Source organism: Lonchura striata, chromosome 5, assembly GCF_046129695.1.
Source record: "Lonchura striata isolate bLonStr1 chromosome 5, bLonStr1.mat, whole genome shotgun sequence".
Taxonomy (NCBI): domain Eukaryota; kingdom Metazoa; phylum Chordata; class Aves; order Passeriformes; family Estrildidae; genus Lonchura; species Lonchura striata.
The window spans coordinates 55,794,256-55,811,920 of NC_134607.1; the positions used below are offsets into that span (position 1 = coordinate 55,794,256).

The 17,665-nt window shown below is 34.1% G+C and overlaps 1 protein-coding gene across 8 annotated transcripts in view; it reads right to left on the reverse strand.

The window, feature by feature from the left end:
• ANKS1B (ankyrin repeat and sterile alpha motif domain containing 1B) overlaps nt 1-17,665 on the reverse strand; it is a 397,248-nt gene that overhangs the window by 286,112 nt on the left and 93,471 nt on the right. For all 8 annotated transcript variants that reach the window (XM_077783569.1, XM_031507463.2, XM_031507479.2 and 5 more), the window contains one exon: nt 13,225-13,365. In XM_077783569.1, the coding sequence (XP_077639695.1) occupies nt 13,225-13,365 (141 nt within the window). The remainder of the gene's footprint in view (nt 1-13,224; nt 13,366-17,665) is intronic.

The following is a 17,665-nucleotide window of genomic DNA, read 5'->3' on the forward strand; positions in this document are numbered from 1 at the left end:
AATACCTATTTTTAGCCACTGCAGAGAGTTATACACAATTGTGAAACAATGTGCCATAATATGACTAAATCTTCAAGAACTACATGATGTTGAATTAGACCTCTTTTTTCCATATTTTTTCCAGGTTTCCAGCTTCTCTTGCTTCTGCCTTCTATATAGTCTTGCCTTCCTTTTAAGAAGAAAACTGAATGATGTATGAATAAGGGCTGAGATATAAGCAGTATATGCAAGTTTGTGTTTGCATGAATAGAATGATAAAGGCTCAGGAGGCACCTAATCTGAACTGAAACTCTAACAAGAAGATAGAATTTGTACTTTATAATTTTTTTTTCATTCTGTCAATATCCTTTCCTATAAAAATAAGGACACTTGAAACTTTATTACTCCCCTGGAACATGGGACAACACATCAAGAGTCATACACAACTCTCCTCTTAAACTAGAAATAATCTGGGAAACACAGAAAATAAGAATTCAATGTATCTGCCTTTAGAATATTTTTCATTTATATAGATAATAAAGAACAGCTATTAAATTCTGACATACCCTTGAGATCCACCACGGTATTGTGTTGTCTCCTTGGGCTTGCTGAAGGCCAGCGGACCAGCATCTAGAATGCAGGTGGCTGCCCTTCCATCATAGTATGATAAATACTGCCCAGCTACTCCTTAGAAGAGTACTATGAGACTTTATTGCTGAAACTTTGAAGAGTTATTGATCTTATATGCTCCATCAACCCAAAGCTCCTGATTATCCTGAGAGTGAGCAATGAATATTGCATTTATCCCATGTATGCCACAGAATCATGGAATGCACCTTTAAAGGTCATCTAGTCAAACCCCCTGCTTCAGGGAAGGGTATCTTAAACTAGACCAGATTGCTCAGAGCCCCTCATCTTGAATGTTTCCCAGGATGGGGCATTTATCTCCTCCCTGAACAAACTATTCCAGTGATTCACCATCCTCACTGTAAAAAATATTTTCCTTACATCTAGTCTGAGTGTACTTGCATGACACAGACTTCTTGACATTTGTAAACAGACAAACCTTGTTGGACTGGGACACTTCACACTGAAATGTTAATGATAAAGATAAGGTGCTGAGTGGAATCAAGAATTCAAACAAGAAAGAAGTCCTGACCAGTGACTCAAGATAATTAGAACAGTTTTCTGACATGCAGCAATGTGGAAAGGGAAGCACATGAACCTGAATGGCATTGCACAAGTTTGCCACAATAAAGTACTGAGCATAAACAACTGAAAGTATTTCCTATGTCACAATAACCCAAAACCCCAAGTAGATGATGAAATATTTATTTTGACTGTCTTTCCACTCAAAGATATCAGGAATATTATTATAATTTATGGCTAGTAAAAACTCATTTATCTATTACTAATAATTTAGTATTTTACAAAGGAAGTTTCATAGTGTTGTACAATTAGAATAATTTTTCATGAGTCAAACTATCATAAATGTTCATTGTTATGACACCTAGAAACACTTGAATGTGTAATTTGTCATAGAACATATAATAAAATTCATGATATATTACAGAATCTGGAAAATCACCAATCTCATTTAAGGGTAATGACACTGGAGGATCTACTCTGGCCTGCATAGAGTATTTCTAGCATGGATTTTAAAAGAGTAGGATCTTTTACCCTTTCAGCAAACACCTGAAATTGCAGGTTTGCGGATGTAGGAATAACACATGTACAGAGTTAACAGAAATACTTATTTCCCTTCAACACCTGAAACAGTCTTTTTAAATTTCAGTAAGCCTTCCACAGAGCTGAGAAAAACATCAATTTTAAAAAGCATGCAAGAGTTGTTGTCCTGTTCATTTGGTTAGAAATGTAAATATGATGTTTAGGTTTTCAGAAACCATTCAAAATTTAGACTTGCTTTTTGAAAATTTACATATGAAAAAAGAGCCTTATTTATATAACACCCCAAATATAGGTTTATTTTCTCCTTTTCCAATTGATATTTTCCCATATCCATATTTCAAATTTAAAATTTCATAAAAAAAACTGTACAGACATAAATCCCTGAAAGCTAAAGGTTCCTACAATGCCTTACAACACAAAACTCACTAATATTGCCTAAACTATAAATGTGTGAAGACACGGGCAAATTGTGAGCATAATGAATGCAGTGCTAACCTCAGCTGCAGAAATATGTCACTATATTTTATGCAGTGTTTTCATAATTCTAACTGGCAGATATTCAGCATTTCAAATGAAGCTAGATTGTTGCAGTCATGTTACATGCTTTCCCATGCATTCAACACTCAGGCCACGATAAAGAGCAGATGCTCCCTCTAATAAATAACTCACTGTGACAAAGATTATACTAAAAGTGTACATAATCTGGTTTATGCAAACATTAAAGGCTGTGTGTGGCAATGTAGTGCAATATAGTAACTGTTTTAATAAATTATTCTTATTTAGCTGGAAAAAACACTATTATAAACTATAAAGTAATTTCCAGTTTAAATATCCTCCCTTTATTTTATTGTTTTCATGAAAGACATTTAAAAAATCATGTCTTGTTTGAACTCGAAGTTGTGGGAAAATGCCTCTTTAAAATAAAGGCTATTATATTAAAAAAAAAGATAAAATGAGCTTAAACCTAAGCTCCATGGAAACAATACTTCTCTGCAAGATGCTTATGCTCTAATGCCTACATTTTAAGCATACACACACAGCTCTAACTGAAGCAGCAAACAGGAAAACTAATCCCTCACATTATAAGGGCAGTAACCATGGAAAATGTTAGATACTGAGAAACCTTATACTGCAGTCAATATTTGGCAGCAAATGCTGAAAACAATTAATGCACTACTCTGTGTTAAGCAGACTCACATTTTTCACATTTTATAGCTTAATTTCTATCAACTATCAACCACTAAATGAAAAATGTATGTGTTGCTGTGAAGGGGAGAGAAAAACTGAATGCATTCAAGTAAATCTTGAAGCAAAACACAACTGCTCTGTGAATAGCAACCCTACAGCTGTAAACTGACTTGACCGGAGAGCAGATAACTTCACTAAAATGAGATATTATGGGGGAAATTGTCTTTAAAAAGAGAGAGTTAACACCAAAACGTGTTAATCCATTATCTATTACAAATAACCTATGACTTTTTAAAAAATATTCTATATCTACCCATGTATCTTGTTCTGAACTAAATACTCTGAAAAATTTGCAGATTAGAAACCAATTATTTGATATCACATGCAATAGGTTTGATAGAAGAGACAAATAAATCTTCGCTATTTCAGGAAAGACAACTTTTCATGCTCAAGAGTTTTTGACACTGAAGAAATAAAAATTTAAGTATGTTTGCTATAAAAGTTATTATTGCAATAGCATAAACCAAGACTCTCTTAGAAGAAATCTCTCCTACACATGCTCCCACAGAAAAATAGAAAGAACAAGAAAATGCTTTTCAAAATACTGAAGTTATAAGAGTTGTACTGTCAAAGCAAAAAACTTTGTTGTGAATCATATTTTATTTGTTACATAACTGAAGAGAAAAGTTAAATACAAAATTAACTGAAAAAAAAGTTTGAGATTGTTCTTTAAAGATCCCAGGAGCATGCAAAGTTTGTAAAAGTTAACACTTCCTAATCAAATTGTACCAAATAAACTTTGCAGATATTTCATCAATGTGAAAACTAAGCCTAACAGTAAGAGACTGTCAGCGGGAAAGTAAATTCATACTGTAAGCTAGAAGTGGTGCCTAAACACAGTAAAACAAGTTATTCCATGGCAACAGGGGAAATATGCACATTAGCAGTAAACACAAGAGGATATTGCCTCTATCTTCTATATTCTTAAATAACCCAGTAATTTTATATTTCATACCACAGTTCAGACCAGTAGTTCTGAACAGGAACCTATGAACACTGCTGTTTCCTGGCCAAAAGTGTGCCAAAGCCTACTAACATTCATAACATGAATTTTTAGTTCTATGGATACAAAAAGCTCCATTGCTCAGTGCTATCTCCTCATACTGCCTATATGCTTGGCAATTTTACGAGGGTTGATGTGGTCATGTTGAATTTCAGCAGGTAAGATGGAAATATAAGGACAATACATGAACATAATTACTTAATTCATCACTGAAGCAAAACCATTCCACTAAAAAAAAATATAATAAAATAATAATAAAATAAACTTCCATATGGTTCTTTAAACAAGAAATCCCACCATTTTATACCAAAGCTCTACTGCTTTAATTGTTACTATGATGATGTCTGTGGTATGATAATCTACTTAGTCATTGCAAATTCTCAGCCCGAGATATTGTGAAATGGAAAAAGAATGTGAAGATTACATAAAATGAAATTAATAAGATTATAAGGGAACCTAAATCACATTTTCAATAAAATTCGAACTCAAAAAATTTTCTACAGGTTTACGGCAAGATTCCAATTTGGAACAGCTACCACTCTGTCTATTTAACAGAAATTAAGGGGTCTTGCTTCAGGTTTGCAGTCATACAAGCTGCAGTGAATACTTTTATTACGGGTATTCTCTATTAATGTTGTCATTTCCTTCATATACACAAACAACTACATCAGAGTCTTCCAAAACCAAGATGGCAAAAAGTTCTCAAAAAATAACTTTTTCTCTAATGATTCTATTGCTCTAGGCTCTGATTCAATTATTTTCTTATATTTCATCAATTAATAACTCATCTTCAAAGTAGCAATGCAAACACTAAAATTTAAACCCTCAAGTAATGTGCAAACTCAAGATACTTTCAAATTTTCATTATGAGAAAACAGTGTTGTTAAGTAAAAAGCAATTTGCTACTCAGAATGCCTGGATGTCACATGAAACCACATATAGCCAGACAACAGAAAGCCCTTGGCAGTAGGTGTTTCTTCCTGGGCAAAAAAAATATATTCTAGCCACTAAAAATTTAAACTGTGGAGTGTGAGCAGTTGTTCTTTGATCTTACAGTCATGATGAGAAATAACTGTCTGTGGGAGAAAGATGTTAAGATTGCTATCCTTGAGAGGCAGCTCAAAAATTGCTCACGAACCTTACAGTAGAACATTATTGAATTCAAAAAGAATATGAAGAAGATACACTCAGCCTGTCCTCTTTGAAAGTGGGTAGAAAGGACTGAAGGGAAGTCCAGGAATGAAGCTGCTTTGTCAGCTGTGTCCCTAAGTGTCCTGGTGTTTAATTTGCACACAAATTCAGCTCAAAAGCTAGGCATGAAGTCAAAAACATCCTAACTTCGTATCTCACACTGGCTGGCTCACAATGGCTTGCTGTTCAACAGAAAAGAGCAATCAGTCGAACATCTTCAGAGATGTTGACACTTTCTTAATAATACAAGGAGCAAGAATATCCAGATGGGTTTCTGAAGGAACTTGGGTCAATATTTGCTTTTCACAATGTAAAACCACTAGCTCTATAAAACCAGTCTGAATAAGGGAGAATTTAATCACCTGCCCATATACAAACATATTACAACAGTTCACAAAAAAAGCTTTATGTGTATATAGAACTGCTATCTGTATGCAGTATCTGCTAATCATAGAAGCTAATTAGGGACAAACCCAGTGGTTTGTAAGTACCGTTGGGCTAAAACATTGACAGTTATAGACTCAATTTTGCTAAATACAAAATTAGGTGGATATAAATAGGCCTGAACATTGCCTAAAGATTTTATTTTCTCTCTTTTCCTTCACAGTATAAAATATTGTGATACAAAAACTAGGATGCTATAAAATTATAGAACCTCCAAAAATAATACAGTTGGCATGATACTGTCAATTTATTATCTTCACACTTACACCTTTTATCTCAAAAAATTATAAAATGCCAGGTGGACTGTTCGGGTTATACAGAGACATATTTGTAACATGTTTTTTTTAATAAAAGCTATCTCCTCCTATCACCAAAGGAACACAGCTATTCTCCATACTATTAGGACCATTAATGTGACTTCTTTTTATTATAATACATTTTATGAAACAAAACTGCTTATTGCACTTTGTGAATAGAGCATCTGCATTCTAAAGCAATATATATGATTAAAATTCTAGGTAAAAAAACATGAAACATGAGATTCCCATTTTCTAGCTGAATTGCCTTTTTGAGAAACCTTAAAGTAAAAAGCCGTATTTCACTATAATTGGTAGATCACATTTCCTATCCAAAGTGAATCTAAAATACCTTTTCATGAAAACATGAGGCAATGTAATCTTACATACTTTCTTTGATACCCTTTGATACCTTAAATACAGATCCCCCAAATTCAGTTTCATTTTGTTTTATATCCAGTTCATGAGCTCTTCTCAATGACAGGTTGCTAGTAGTGAAAAAAAAAAAAAAAATCATAACAATCAGTTTGGGATTTTAAGAAACTGTAAGTCTTAGACTACTATTGAATTTTAGTGAAAATATAAAATATCTCTTTATAAAGTTCCATTTGTATGGAAACCCAAGTGGGACTGAGCACATTAATGCTTATACTTAAGAAATAAATTGATTCAGGATCTATCCCATTTTTAGACTCAATGCTGGTATAATGGATACCAGCATTAAAGATTTTCAGTAAAATACAACCACCAGACATGACTTCAAACCCAAGGCATACAATTCCTTTTGCATAGCAAGAGAGGATTCACAGATACTACAGAATTGTTATTTTTAAAATTTCAGCTGTCAGTCAGGTCTTTTCTTCAGAAATAAATCAGGTCTATACATTTTACAGACTTCTCATGGACTCACTTTACATGTAAAGATATGATTTTTTGTACTATAAAAACTGAAGTGAAAAAAATATTCCTTACAGTTCCAGTATTATCTTGGTTCTCAGATATATTTTTAACATAACAGAAATAAGCAAAACAAAATAGAAAATAGGTTTTTATGCTCAAAAAAAGTCCCAAAACATCAAGTGTCTTTAAACAGCCCTTCACAGGAATACAACCTGACACAAAGTCTGACTGCACAGATAATCAGTGTAGCAAATCCATGTCATAATCACCATGTCCAGATATCCCCACTCAGCTGATATCTTAACTCCAGACACCTCAACACCAACACTTTTGTGCATAACCTGTTCCTCCTGTTACTATGGTAGGAACAACAAATACAGTGTATCTATGATGGCTTTTTCCCCCTGAAAATGTTACTACTGAACAATTAGTAGCCCAATTTGGTCAGAATAACCAGGAAGATCAACATAAATTTTCAGGTTTTAATATACTGCTTTAAAATTCCTTTTATGAAGCAGTTGAAGTCCAAACATGAAGTTTTTAACATGAGATGAACTTCTCACATGTACACAGCTAATTGCCATGTGCTACTGCTATCTAGTCACGAGGCAATTCAATTTTTTTTTCCATTTTCCCGTAATTTGAGAGGCAGCACTGAAAGGAAAAACATTCCATGAAAGTGTGTCTTCCGGTTACCACTAAATTTGAGACCACAAAACAACAAAATGTAATATAGTTATACTATGTCAGATCTTCCCAGATTACCATTGTGACATTTCAGTTAGGTATGTCAGTATTCAATTAAACAGTAACTTCAACGTGAATTTGAATGTGATTAATAGGAATTAAATTTAACCTTGTAAAACACTACAGTCATCAATATTTCAGATTATTTCTGACATACATCAATAGTTCCAGTACATTTTGACACCTCTCTCCTTTCTCCCTCATCCTGTTTAATTTTGCTGTTTCATCATCATACCAAGAGTCAACACGTGCCAGCAGTGACCAGATTTACACAGTGCTTGACAGGGAAAGCCAAATTTTCAAAAACAGTCATTTACAAACTGAAGAGGCAGTCCTAAACCATTAAAGAAATAAGCTCATCTAATGTCCCATAGCCTTAGAGAGGAGTATAGAATATAGGTGTTAGAAACAATATGGAAAAGATCTCTGGAAGTGATCTCATCCAAACTTGCAGTTGAAGCAGAGTTTAGGGGCTTGACAAGTCAATTCTGAAAATATGCAAGGATAAGCAGATTATAACTTCTCTGGACATACTACACACCTGCGCAGTGGTGTCTAGATTACACAACTAGCACAGTAAAAAAGCATTTGCCACAAGACACCACAAATTTACATGGGCAACTCCAAATTTACACTGGAAATTCAGAAGCTACATATCCAATATATACCATATGCAAGAATAAAATGTTCAGCTTCATTCCTTAAAACACAATCAGAAAATGTAGCATAACACTAAAATAAACCAGAATTTTTTCAGTATACTTATTTCCTATTGCTGTTCAACAGGTTATAACCATCACCTGCTGGTTCTTTCTAGGCAGACTATATATTGAACTTTTCAGTAGCTGCTTCAGTGTGTGGGTGGTGTGTTCCTGAAATTACTATTAAGACTTAAGCTTACTGCAAAAGAAACAGCACTGCAAATCAAGAGTTTAACATAAATAATTTTTATGGGTACTAGAGCTTTCCATGTTACTCCCATTTATTTAAATTTATAATTTAATCTACTAAATTAGGAAGAAAAAAATATTTTTCACTGAAGGTTAGAAACTATAGGAAAGTATTCTAGATAATATAACAATCTTACACTAGCTATCCGTACTCAGGTATATTTTAGGCCAAAGCTTTCTCTACTTTGTATATACCATCACTAAATAAGGAGACAGGTTTCCTTCCCTGTAACACAGAAATTAGATAATGCCACAAGACTTTCTGTTTCTAATTTTGGAGAACTTCAGCACTAAGTAAGATGAGCCAAATCTGCTTCATTACCAGACTAATTTGAAATGTTCTTCCACTGAATGCACTGAAAGGTAAAGTTATTAATGGATTGAAAAACTAAGCTGAAACACTTTGGACTTTATTGTTTAATTAAAAACATGTACTTTGCTTTTGTCTGTTTTTATTAAAAACAAAGAAGAAATACTTCCTTTTTTATACTACCTCCCCTGCACCATAGCAGTTCAAAAATTACTCAAACATTCGCATTGAGCTTAAAAACTGAGAAAATGTTTGAGGCAACTGAAGATAGGAGTTCAAACTGAAAGAGTATGTTAAAATGAAAACAAATAATGCCAAATAAAATTCCCAATATTAAAATTCTTCAGAAAGAGATAACAAAGAGCCATGGTGCCTCTCTCCAGAGAGTGTCAGTATAGAGAGCTTTTTAGAAGCAGATTTGATGTCTGTGTGAAAACTGAGTTGGCTCCTTACTTAATTACTCCATTCATCTCTCATGTATCCTGAGCTGACTTTGAAAATGTAAAAATAATTGCAACATAACAATTTTCACTGTCAAGCTTTCTACAGAACAGCCTTAACTAGCTTCTACAATACAAACAGTATGCAAAATCTCTTCCCATTAAAAATTACTTTTTAAAATTTATTAAAAGACATACAGACAGACAAAATGATTTTCTGGAAGGCAGACACGAAATAAATAACCCTATTAACAGATGCATCAAACTCCAAACTTTATATATTCCTACCATAGCCTGTATTTACAAAGAAACTATTAGATACAGTTCTCATTTTCTAAAAATGTAGTTAGGAGTCCAATTTTTCTTCCCTCCTTCTAAATAAAAAGGCATTTTCGGGGAATGTCTCTCCATAAGAGAGCCCATGATAAAGTTGCTGGAGTTCTTACCTCCAGGAATCCTAGAGTTATATAAGAAGAATGGTGATCAGTCTTAAAGGAAAATGTCAAGGTTTCCCAGAAGATAATTCCCTCTCTTAAAAGATGAAAATTTGACACTAAGCTAGAAGCATAACATTTAAATATTTAATTTTATTATATTAAATATTTTTCTTAAAATTTTAAATAGATTTTCCCTATAGTGAAGAGCCATGCTTCCCAGCAACTGGCAGCATGAAGGTTTATACTTATGGCTTTTGAATCAAAGTTCAATTTTTCCATAGCAACTGCACTGCTCTCTTTACAGACATTATTTTCGTTTTGTAACAGAGCTGCAACAAATGAGGCGTTCCTGGCTGTCATCATGTCAAACACACGGAATAATTGTCAGGATTTTTAAGTTGTACATACAACATAATTCAAGTCAAAGTCCAGTCAAGTTGACCCAGCAGCATCCTAAATGGGACAAGCTAAACTTGCCTTATCTCACAATTGCTTTATATCATAATTAGAACAATATGCTGGCATGGCTGTCAAGATTAAGGTGTGTGAACTGCTTGCTTTAAACTGATAATCCTGGAGGGATCATATAGAACTCTGCAGCAGTCATCTCTCTGACACTGCAGACTGCCCTCTATCTCTGTACATCAGGCCCTGTTAGCCTCTTGGCACAGAAATATTCAAGGTATGCTATAGATGAGAAAGAAAATAGAATTATACACATACATTCAGTGTATGCAGCTTTATTCTCAGAAAGACTTGAATATGCATGTGGGTACTGAATTTTTGCCCTAAACCAAAGATTAACTCCAGAACAAAGGCCAAAATTAACCCTAAATCATAACCTATAAATAGAATACACTCTGCTAAAATAAGATGACATGTCTAAATTTCAGTCTCAAAAATCCAGCTGCATATTCTAAACCCCTGAAATTTTTACAAGGCACAAAGATTTTTCCATAAAGCCCTTCCAGCACTTCACCAATTTTGAGATTGTAAAAGAAAGTTGATTGTTCTGAGAACACCTGTATTACTGCTATGCTAGGTCTTAAATGCTGTAACATTTTACACAGAACTTTCTGTAATAGCCCTTTCTAAAATGACACTTCCCAGCACAGTAGAGACAGCAATAACATACTGCATGCCAGAAGTACCTCCAGAGAAACTTTTTTCCCTAATCGCAAAACGAAACCAAGTTTGTCAAGGAGATTACTGCCCTCAACTTTGGTATATTGTAAACTGTTAGCTCACTGGATCACAGACGTTTTCACAATGTCACCTAAAACTCAATTTCATGTTATCATTGTTCCTCCGTGTATATAAAGCAGGAATCAATCTTTATGTTTGTTCACCTTTGATGTGAAAACACAATGTATTTATATAATTGCAAAATTTGTTTTTAAATAAAAAGGAAGTGTAAAAATTAATTTGCTTGAGTCCAAGAATAATTGATAGAGTCTTTCTCTATTTTTGGATCTTTAGGAGAGTACACATTTTAACACACTATGTCAAATACCTTTATCTCACTGTTTCTTCCTGACGAAGTCTGCGCTTTCTGATATGTTAATGTACTGACATGAGTATCAGAAACATATTTTTGTACTTTTACCTAAAACATGCTATTGCACACAATAAATAATTTGTTGGACCAATTCCAGATACTGTTCTTAATCCAGAAACTTACATATATACTTTGTGTTTTCAACCCCTTAGAACAAGATGTTCTCTGCTGCATTCTGAAGTAAATGCGAAAGATCCAACAGATTAGCTAACAGCTTGAAAGACTGCATACACTGATGGCAACAATTTATAAAAATCAAAGTCACTGGCTTTTAGTTTGGAGATTTTTCACTACCTAACTTCTTCCCTTTCTACCATAAAAGAAATCCACAAAAGACCAAAACTATCTCTGTCATTAATTTCTATGGATAGAAGCAATCTAGAAAGGCAATCTGTCATATCATAAATGAAAACATAATAAATATACTATTTTTTGTACTTATAATTAAAATCTTATTATTCTCAGAGCAAGAAGGACGAGATATCATAAGTCCGAGCTTAAAATTCAAGTAAAATGAATAACACTAATTCAGGAATCACTATCTTAAAACTTAATCATAGTTGAAATGAATCTCTCTTTATAAATAGGAAAGACATATCTACCAACCAATCACACTTGATTACACTTTTCAGAGGCATTCCTCAATTTTATAGCACCCTTTATATATACCTTATCTAAAGAAGAAACAAGGAAAACAAAAATATTTCCTAAAATTAGGAAATAAAAATGGCGGGTATGTTAATCATAGGCAAGTTTAACAATAATTAAACCACAGTTGATATTTAAATAAGAGAAGTTCCATTTAAGAAATATGTTTTGAAACAAACCCTTAAAAACAAGTAATTATTAACTAATACTCTGATTGTAAATCAGGATGATTCCAACAATGTCGCACTTTGCCAAATGTCTAAAATGATGGATAGTATGAAGTAGGAAACAGATACTGAAAGGGGAAAGGACTATAAAGGCTCCTTATCAAGAGACAGGGCAGTGCTCATTGTTATTCAAGCACATGAGCTGCCATATCCTGTTTCCATTGACTGCAGGGAAGGCTTCAGCATTGACTTCCAACAGGTGCAAGTCTCATGAGACTTAAAGGGAATAAAACGTACAGTCACAGAATGAAAGCAACAGTGTATGAAGAGTGGTGAGACAGGATATGGAATTCCAATGTGATACACAAGAATCTAACAAAGCTATTTAAATGCAGTGCCAAGTAAGGATGCAACTGAAAAAAAAGACACTTCCAAACAGAAATTTGGCAGGTCTTCATTCAATGCTTAAAAAAAACCCACCAAAAAAACCTGCATGAAAAATGTTACACAAACGAGAGTGCTAATTTATGGTGGGGGGAGAGAACAAGGGAGACCCAGAAACAGCAATAAGCATCATCCTGTTCTGTAGCAACACAATAACACTTGTTCAGGACACAGCTGCTGGAATGCTTTGGTAGGTAATGTAGACTGGTCTGCTCTGAGAGTTGCTGGGACTTAGAGACAAATATATTACACACTTCTATTTATTCTCTTCTGTATTATGATGAGCATTTGAAAATGTTTGGGGATTTTTTCTTTAACTTACATAACCTTCAAAAAGAAGTCTTAGGCTATATTCTTACATCAGTTGAGTTATGCATGATGTCCTCAATTAATTCTGTAAAGAAAGTAGCTGAGATGTCATTATATTAATTAGAAGCTGGTCAAAAATAGAGTACTTATCCCAAAGGAAACTATGTGACTTCAAAATTTCTTTCCAGATGGAAAAGAAAGCTATCCAACACAGCAACTATCTGTCTAAAATATGGGTAGTAAACATCAGTCTCCATATTAAACTCACATGAATAAGTATTTTAGCAGGATGACTGAACCTCCACATTTAATTTTAGAAGCAGCTTTTGACATTAAAATGAAGAGCGAAAGTAACAATATTGAAGGGAATCGGGCAAGACTATAAATAACTCCAAGTGTTAAGGCAGAGATTAAGCATCTCTTCCATAGTTACTAAGTTTTATGATGAAAAGGGAATCACATACCTGTGCAAGCATGGGAAAGCCAAGGTTCCTGCATCCATTACAAGGTGTCAGTGCCTCCCATAAACCGGAAGGTCCACAAGTATTTTCAGCTGCATCATCATCTTCCTCCTCTCTTGGTGATAAACGCATTGAAGAAGGCCTCTGTGCATAAAGAAACAATACTTTCAAATTAAACACAGTGATGAATATTGTAAAAAAACTTTTTTTTTATGAGCTTAAGAATGTCCCATTCAGAAATGATAAACTGCTATTTTAATCCAAAGTACCTACTCAACTGTTAAACTGTTGTATGGAAATAATGCTTTCTAAGGAAGGTGCATATTGAGCTATCTGTAATTATACTTTAAAATTGAGTGAACATATTAATACACATAGAAAATATTTATTGTCTTTATTACCAAGAAATTGGCAAATTCTACTTCATTTTACTTTAAAATTTGCTGTAATATTATTAAGTTTAGGATATTCCACAAAGAATAAAAACTAATATTTGACTGGATGGGTCCAAGATTTTTGCAGACAAAAACTACTAAATGAATCAAAATATGAGGTTTCAGGTTTTGCATTATATTTATCAGTACTAAACACACTATCTTATTTTGTAGGCAAAAGATGAATGTATTTAAAAATTACCTATATTCTTTTGCTTTATTATCTGGAAGGGATGAAAATTATCAAGAATAATCATTGACTTATGAACACCGTAGCTTACATATTGATCTGAGTGATAAGAGAAAAATGCTGATTTTTGCTTAAACCAGTAACCTAATTTTCTATGACAGACAGAAATAGGAACAGTGGTCAGTTCCCATATATTTATGTTATTTTGCTACACAGGAAAATCTGCCCCAACTGAATTGCAATTTTTACTAACTTTAGGAGCAGGAGGAAAGTTTACCCAGTAATGAATGATTTTTAAACTCTCATGTCAACACTATTTAAATTGGCATCTGAAATAGCTGTTCTAGCCTGTTTTGAATTTGCTTGAGCAGCCTGCCTGATACTCAGATACTAAATTCTGTGTTTAGGACTGCTTCTTTCAGAAGTGGCTAGATCTTTGCTTGACCAGAATAGAACTGAGACAAGGGATGACGACAGCCATCAATCTGATGGTAGCATTAACTCTAAAGCACTGCTATGGGGTCCATGTAAAAATCATCTTAAAACCCCCAACACCTAACTGCATATTATTTTAGCCAATAGAATAAAGAAATACATGGAGTCTGCTGCAAGGAAGGGAATAGAGAAGTGAAAGAAAAGTAGAGGGAAAGTAGTGGGGGAAAGAAGTAGAGAAACAGCAGCTCTAAAGATGAACACAAGCTGATGGAAACTGCAGGAGAAGCAAAGGCACCACACAGACAGGCACTAACTCAAATTCTGTAACATCTGAGGATCATTCAACTCTTGACTCTTGTGCTAACTTCTTAACACAAAAGTTGTTGGTATACCATTAATTTAAGCAGGGAAAATATTTAGAAATTCTAGCTCAACTCATGCATCAAAGATGAGAAACACAATATATCCCACTCCATTATTCTGATTCTCCTCAGAAAATGGCTGTTCCCTTGTTGCAGACTTCATTAATCTATCCTTATCTTGTAAAGTTAGATGGATTTATTTACTTTTTATTTTAGAAGTCAATTTCTAAAACATTCTTAGCATGGTATTTCATTAGGTTATTTTGACACTCCAGTAGTACCTCAGAATATGTTGCCATAGCAACTAATATTCTCACACTGATTATTAAAAAGATCAGGTTAATTCTGCAGAGTGTAGGTCGTGGAAGACTATTATTACTAGGTATTTGCATAGACAAAGGAAGCAGACTAGAGGTCTTTCCCCTCTATTTATGACACCATCTTCCACAGTGGCTGCCCTACACTTGTATTTTAAATCTCAAAATTGCTGTACCAGAGAATAAAGCACTTCTTGCCCCCTGGAGTAAAAAGCAAAGAACTGCAGCAGTGCTCAGCACTGAAAAGCAGGTGACTCACATTAGCTGTAACCTTACAAGCCAATGGAAGTGAATGAATACAAAAGTCATATAAAAATGTCAGTGTACCCGGTAAAGATAAAAAACACAGACACACAGGTGAGAAATTTTCAACATTAATTACAATAGAGTCACTGAAAGGGAAGCATATGAGTATTTAGACATTACAGGGACAGAGTGACAAAACCCCACGACAAACAATTACTGAACAGTAAAAACAAAGTACACAAGCAGAATGAGAGTTGTATATTTCCATTATATGTATTTCATATGAATAGCCTAAGACAGAGTGCAAATCACAGGAATTTAATGTCAATGCGAATGAGGGGAAGTGGAAAACACCTAGTCAGATCTCCTGATTATTCAAAAAAGGATCAGTCAATGCCAGAATTCATTAGACACATGACTGGAACAAACTGGTACTTTCATGCAACTAGACAATGCAGGGATTAACATAATACAGACAAATTTACAGACTACTGCAGATCAGGGTGAGCTCTTTTTACACTTGCAGATTTCTGCCACCAATAAGGCACTAAAAAGGTACAGTTAGGGAAAGTCTATTTGGAGGGTGAAAAAACAGTTATTGCCACCACCTTTCTCACCCATCCCTGCTTGACAGATGCACAGTTCCTCCCAGACAGTGGGAAAGAGATATGTGGGAATTACTGCAGAGAAAGAGAGCTGCATTTGCAAAGAGGAAGGAAGGAGTTAATAGCTGCATGAGAGAAAAGGGTCACAAATGCCCCAAATTTGATAGACTGGGGTTGCATACCCTGGAAAGAGGGATGCGTCTGGAGGAGGCAAATGACATACAGAAAAATCTACAATCAATTCACAGAGCTCAGACTGTCACATAAACCCATAAAACTCCAAAACCAGACCACACAGTTTCCTGTTACTCTCTCACAGACTTCATTCCTTTCCCAGAACTCCCTAATTTTTCTGTTCTGTTGTATAATTTAATTTTGCCTCCTTAGAGATCCTTTGAACATGAAAATCTAATTCTGTGTGTGCTACTGGGAAGCCTTGATATAGCCCTGTAGGGAGAGTTTTAGTAAAATCAAAGTTATTTATGCCCACTTTTCAGAAAATAAATAAATAAACAGAGTAGAAAATATTTCTGTCAACTAAAGAAAAACAGGGACCATTTAGAACCTCTTATTTATGCCTGTTTGGAGTTAAAACATCCCAAACAAATGTAGTTTAAAATGCCATCTAAATCACAGTTATTCATTTAATTGAATTAGACATGAAATGGCAAAATCAATATAAACTGGAATACTAAGCTTCAGTAAGGGAACTTCTGCCTAAGTTAGAAGAGATGCAAGCATAAGCAACATATACCCTCAAAACAGACAGAAAACCTTACATGATATTAGATATGATATGCAAAAGGAAAAATTGGTAGAGAAATCACAAGGTATTAATAGAGAATTAAAGCTTTATTAAAAATTCTGGCTTTTACTGGAACACTGAATCAAGTATTAGACATCACTTGCAATAGTAAAAGGCTAACAAAGTAATTTCTCTGTGTAAAGAGCAAATAATAATGATACAACAGTGAGAGAGTAGTAAGATCCAGCATAAGGACATTGTACCACTAAAATTAATGACAAATTTTCTTCAGACATTACTTAACCTATCACATCACCTCTCATTTTCATACTTAATGAGTATTTAAATCATCTCTTCCAAAATGTATGTGTGGAAGCCTTCCTTTTCATGTCTCTATCTACATAAAAACCAAAATTTGGGCATAGGATACTTTAGATTGAAGGACTCTTTATAAAGAGGCTATTTATTTTCATAATAGGTACATGTATATATGTACATCAGATTATCTATCACAATAACTTGGAATCTATGATAATTTAAGAGAGCAAGCAATATTTATCAACAGAAAGAATGATGAATACAGAAAGAAAAAGCAGACAAAGTCTGTTCAACTGTTAAAAGTCAACAACAAGAGAAGGTGAGAGCAGCTTTAATCTTAACTATTTTTAATCTATTTAATCTTAACTATATTTACAATTACCAAGTTCACAGCTCAGCAGCTGTACACCATGTATAAAACACACATATGTATGGCCTTTTTATCAGAAGTTAACTACCTCCTATCTAACATATGACCTTATTACCTAGACAAGTTTCTTCAAGGAATACAGTAAATGATACAAGATGTCTTATTTCCTTTCAGTGCTTCCTCTTTTCTCAGCCTTTAGTGAAGACTGCTTTCTGCCTTGACATTTGTAAGCAGCCACTGCTAGGAAAAATATTACTCAATTCCCTTGTTTCAGAATACATATGAGACTTTCCTGAACTAGTCCAGGAAAACCTAAAACCAAACATCAAAACCTGTCCTTCTTGTATCTGTTTTTTTTACAATGTCATCCATTTGCAGAAGTATTTCACATACCCTTTTAAACAGTATCTGCTAGAGCAAAA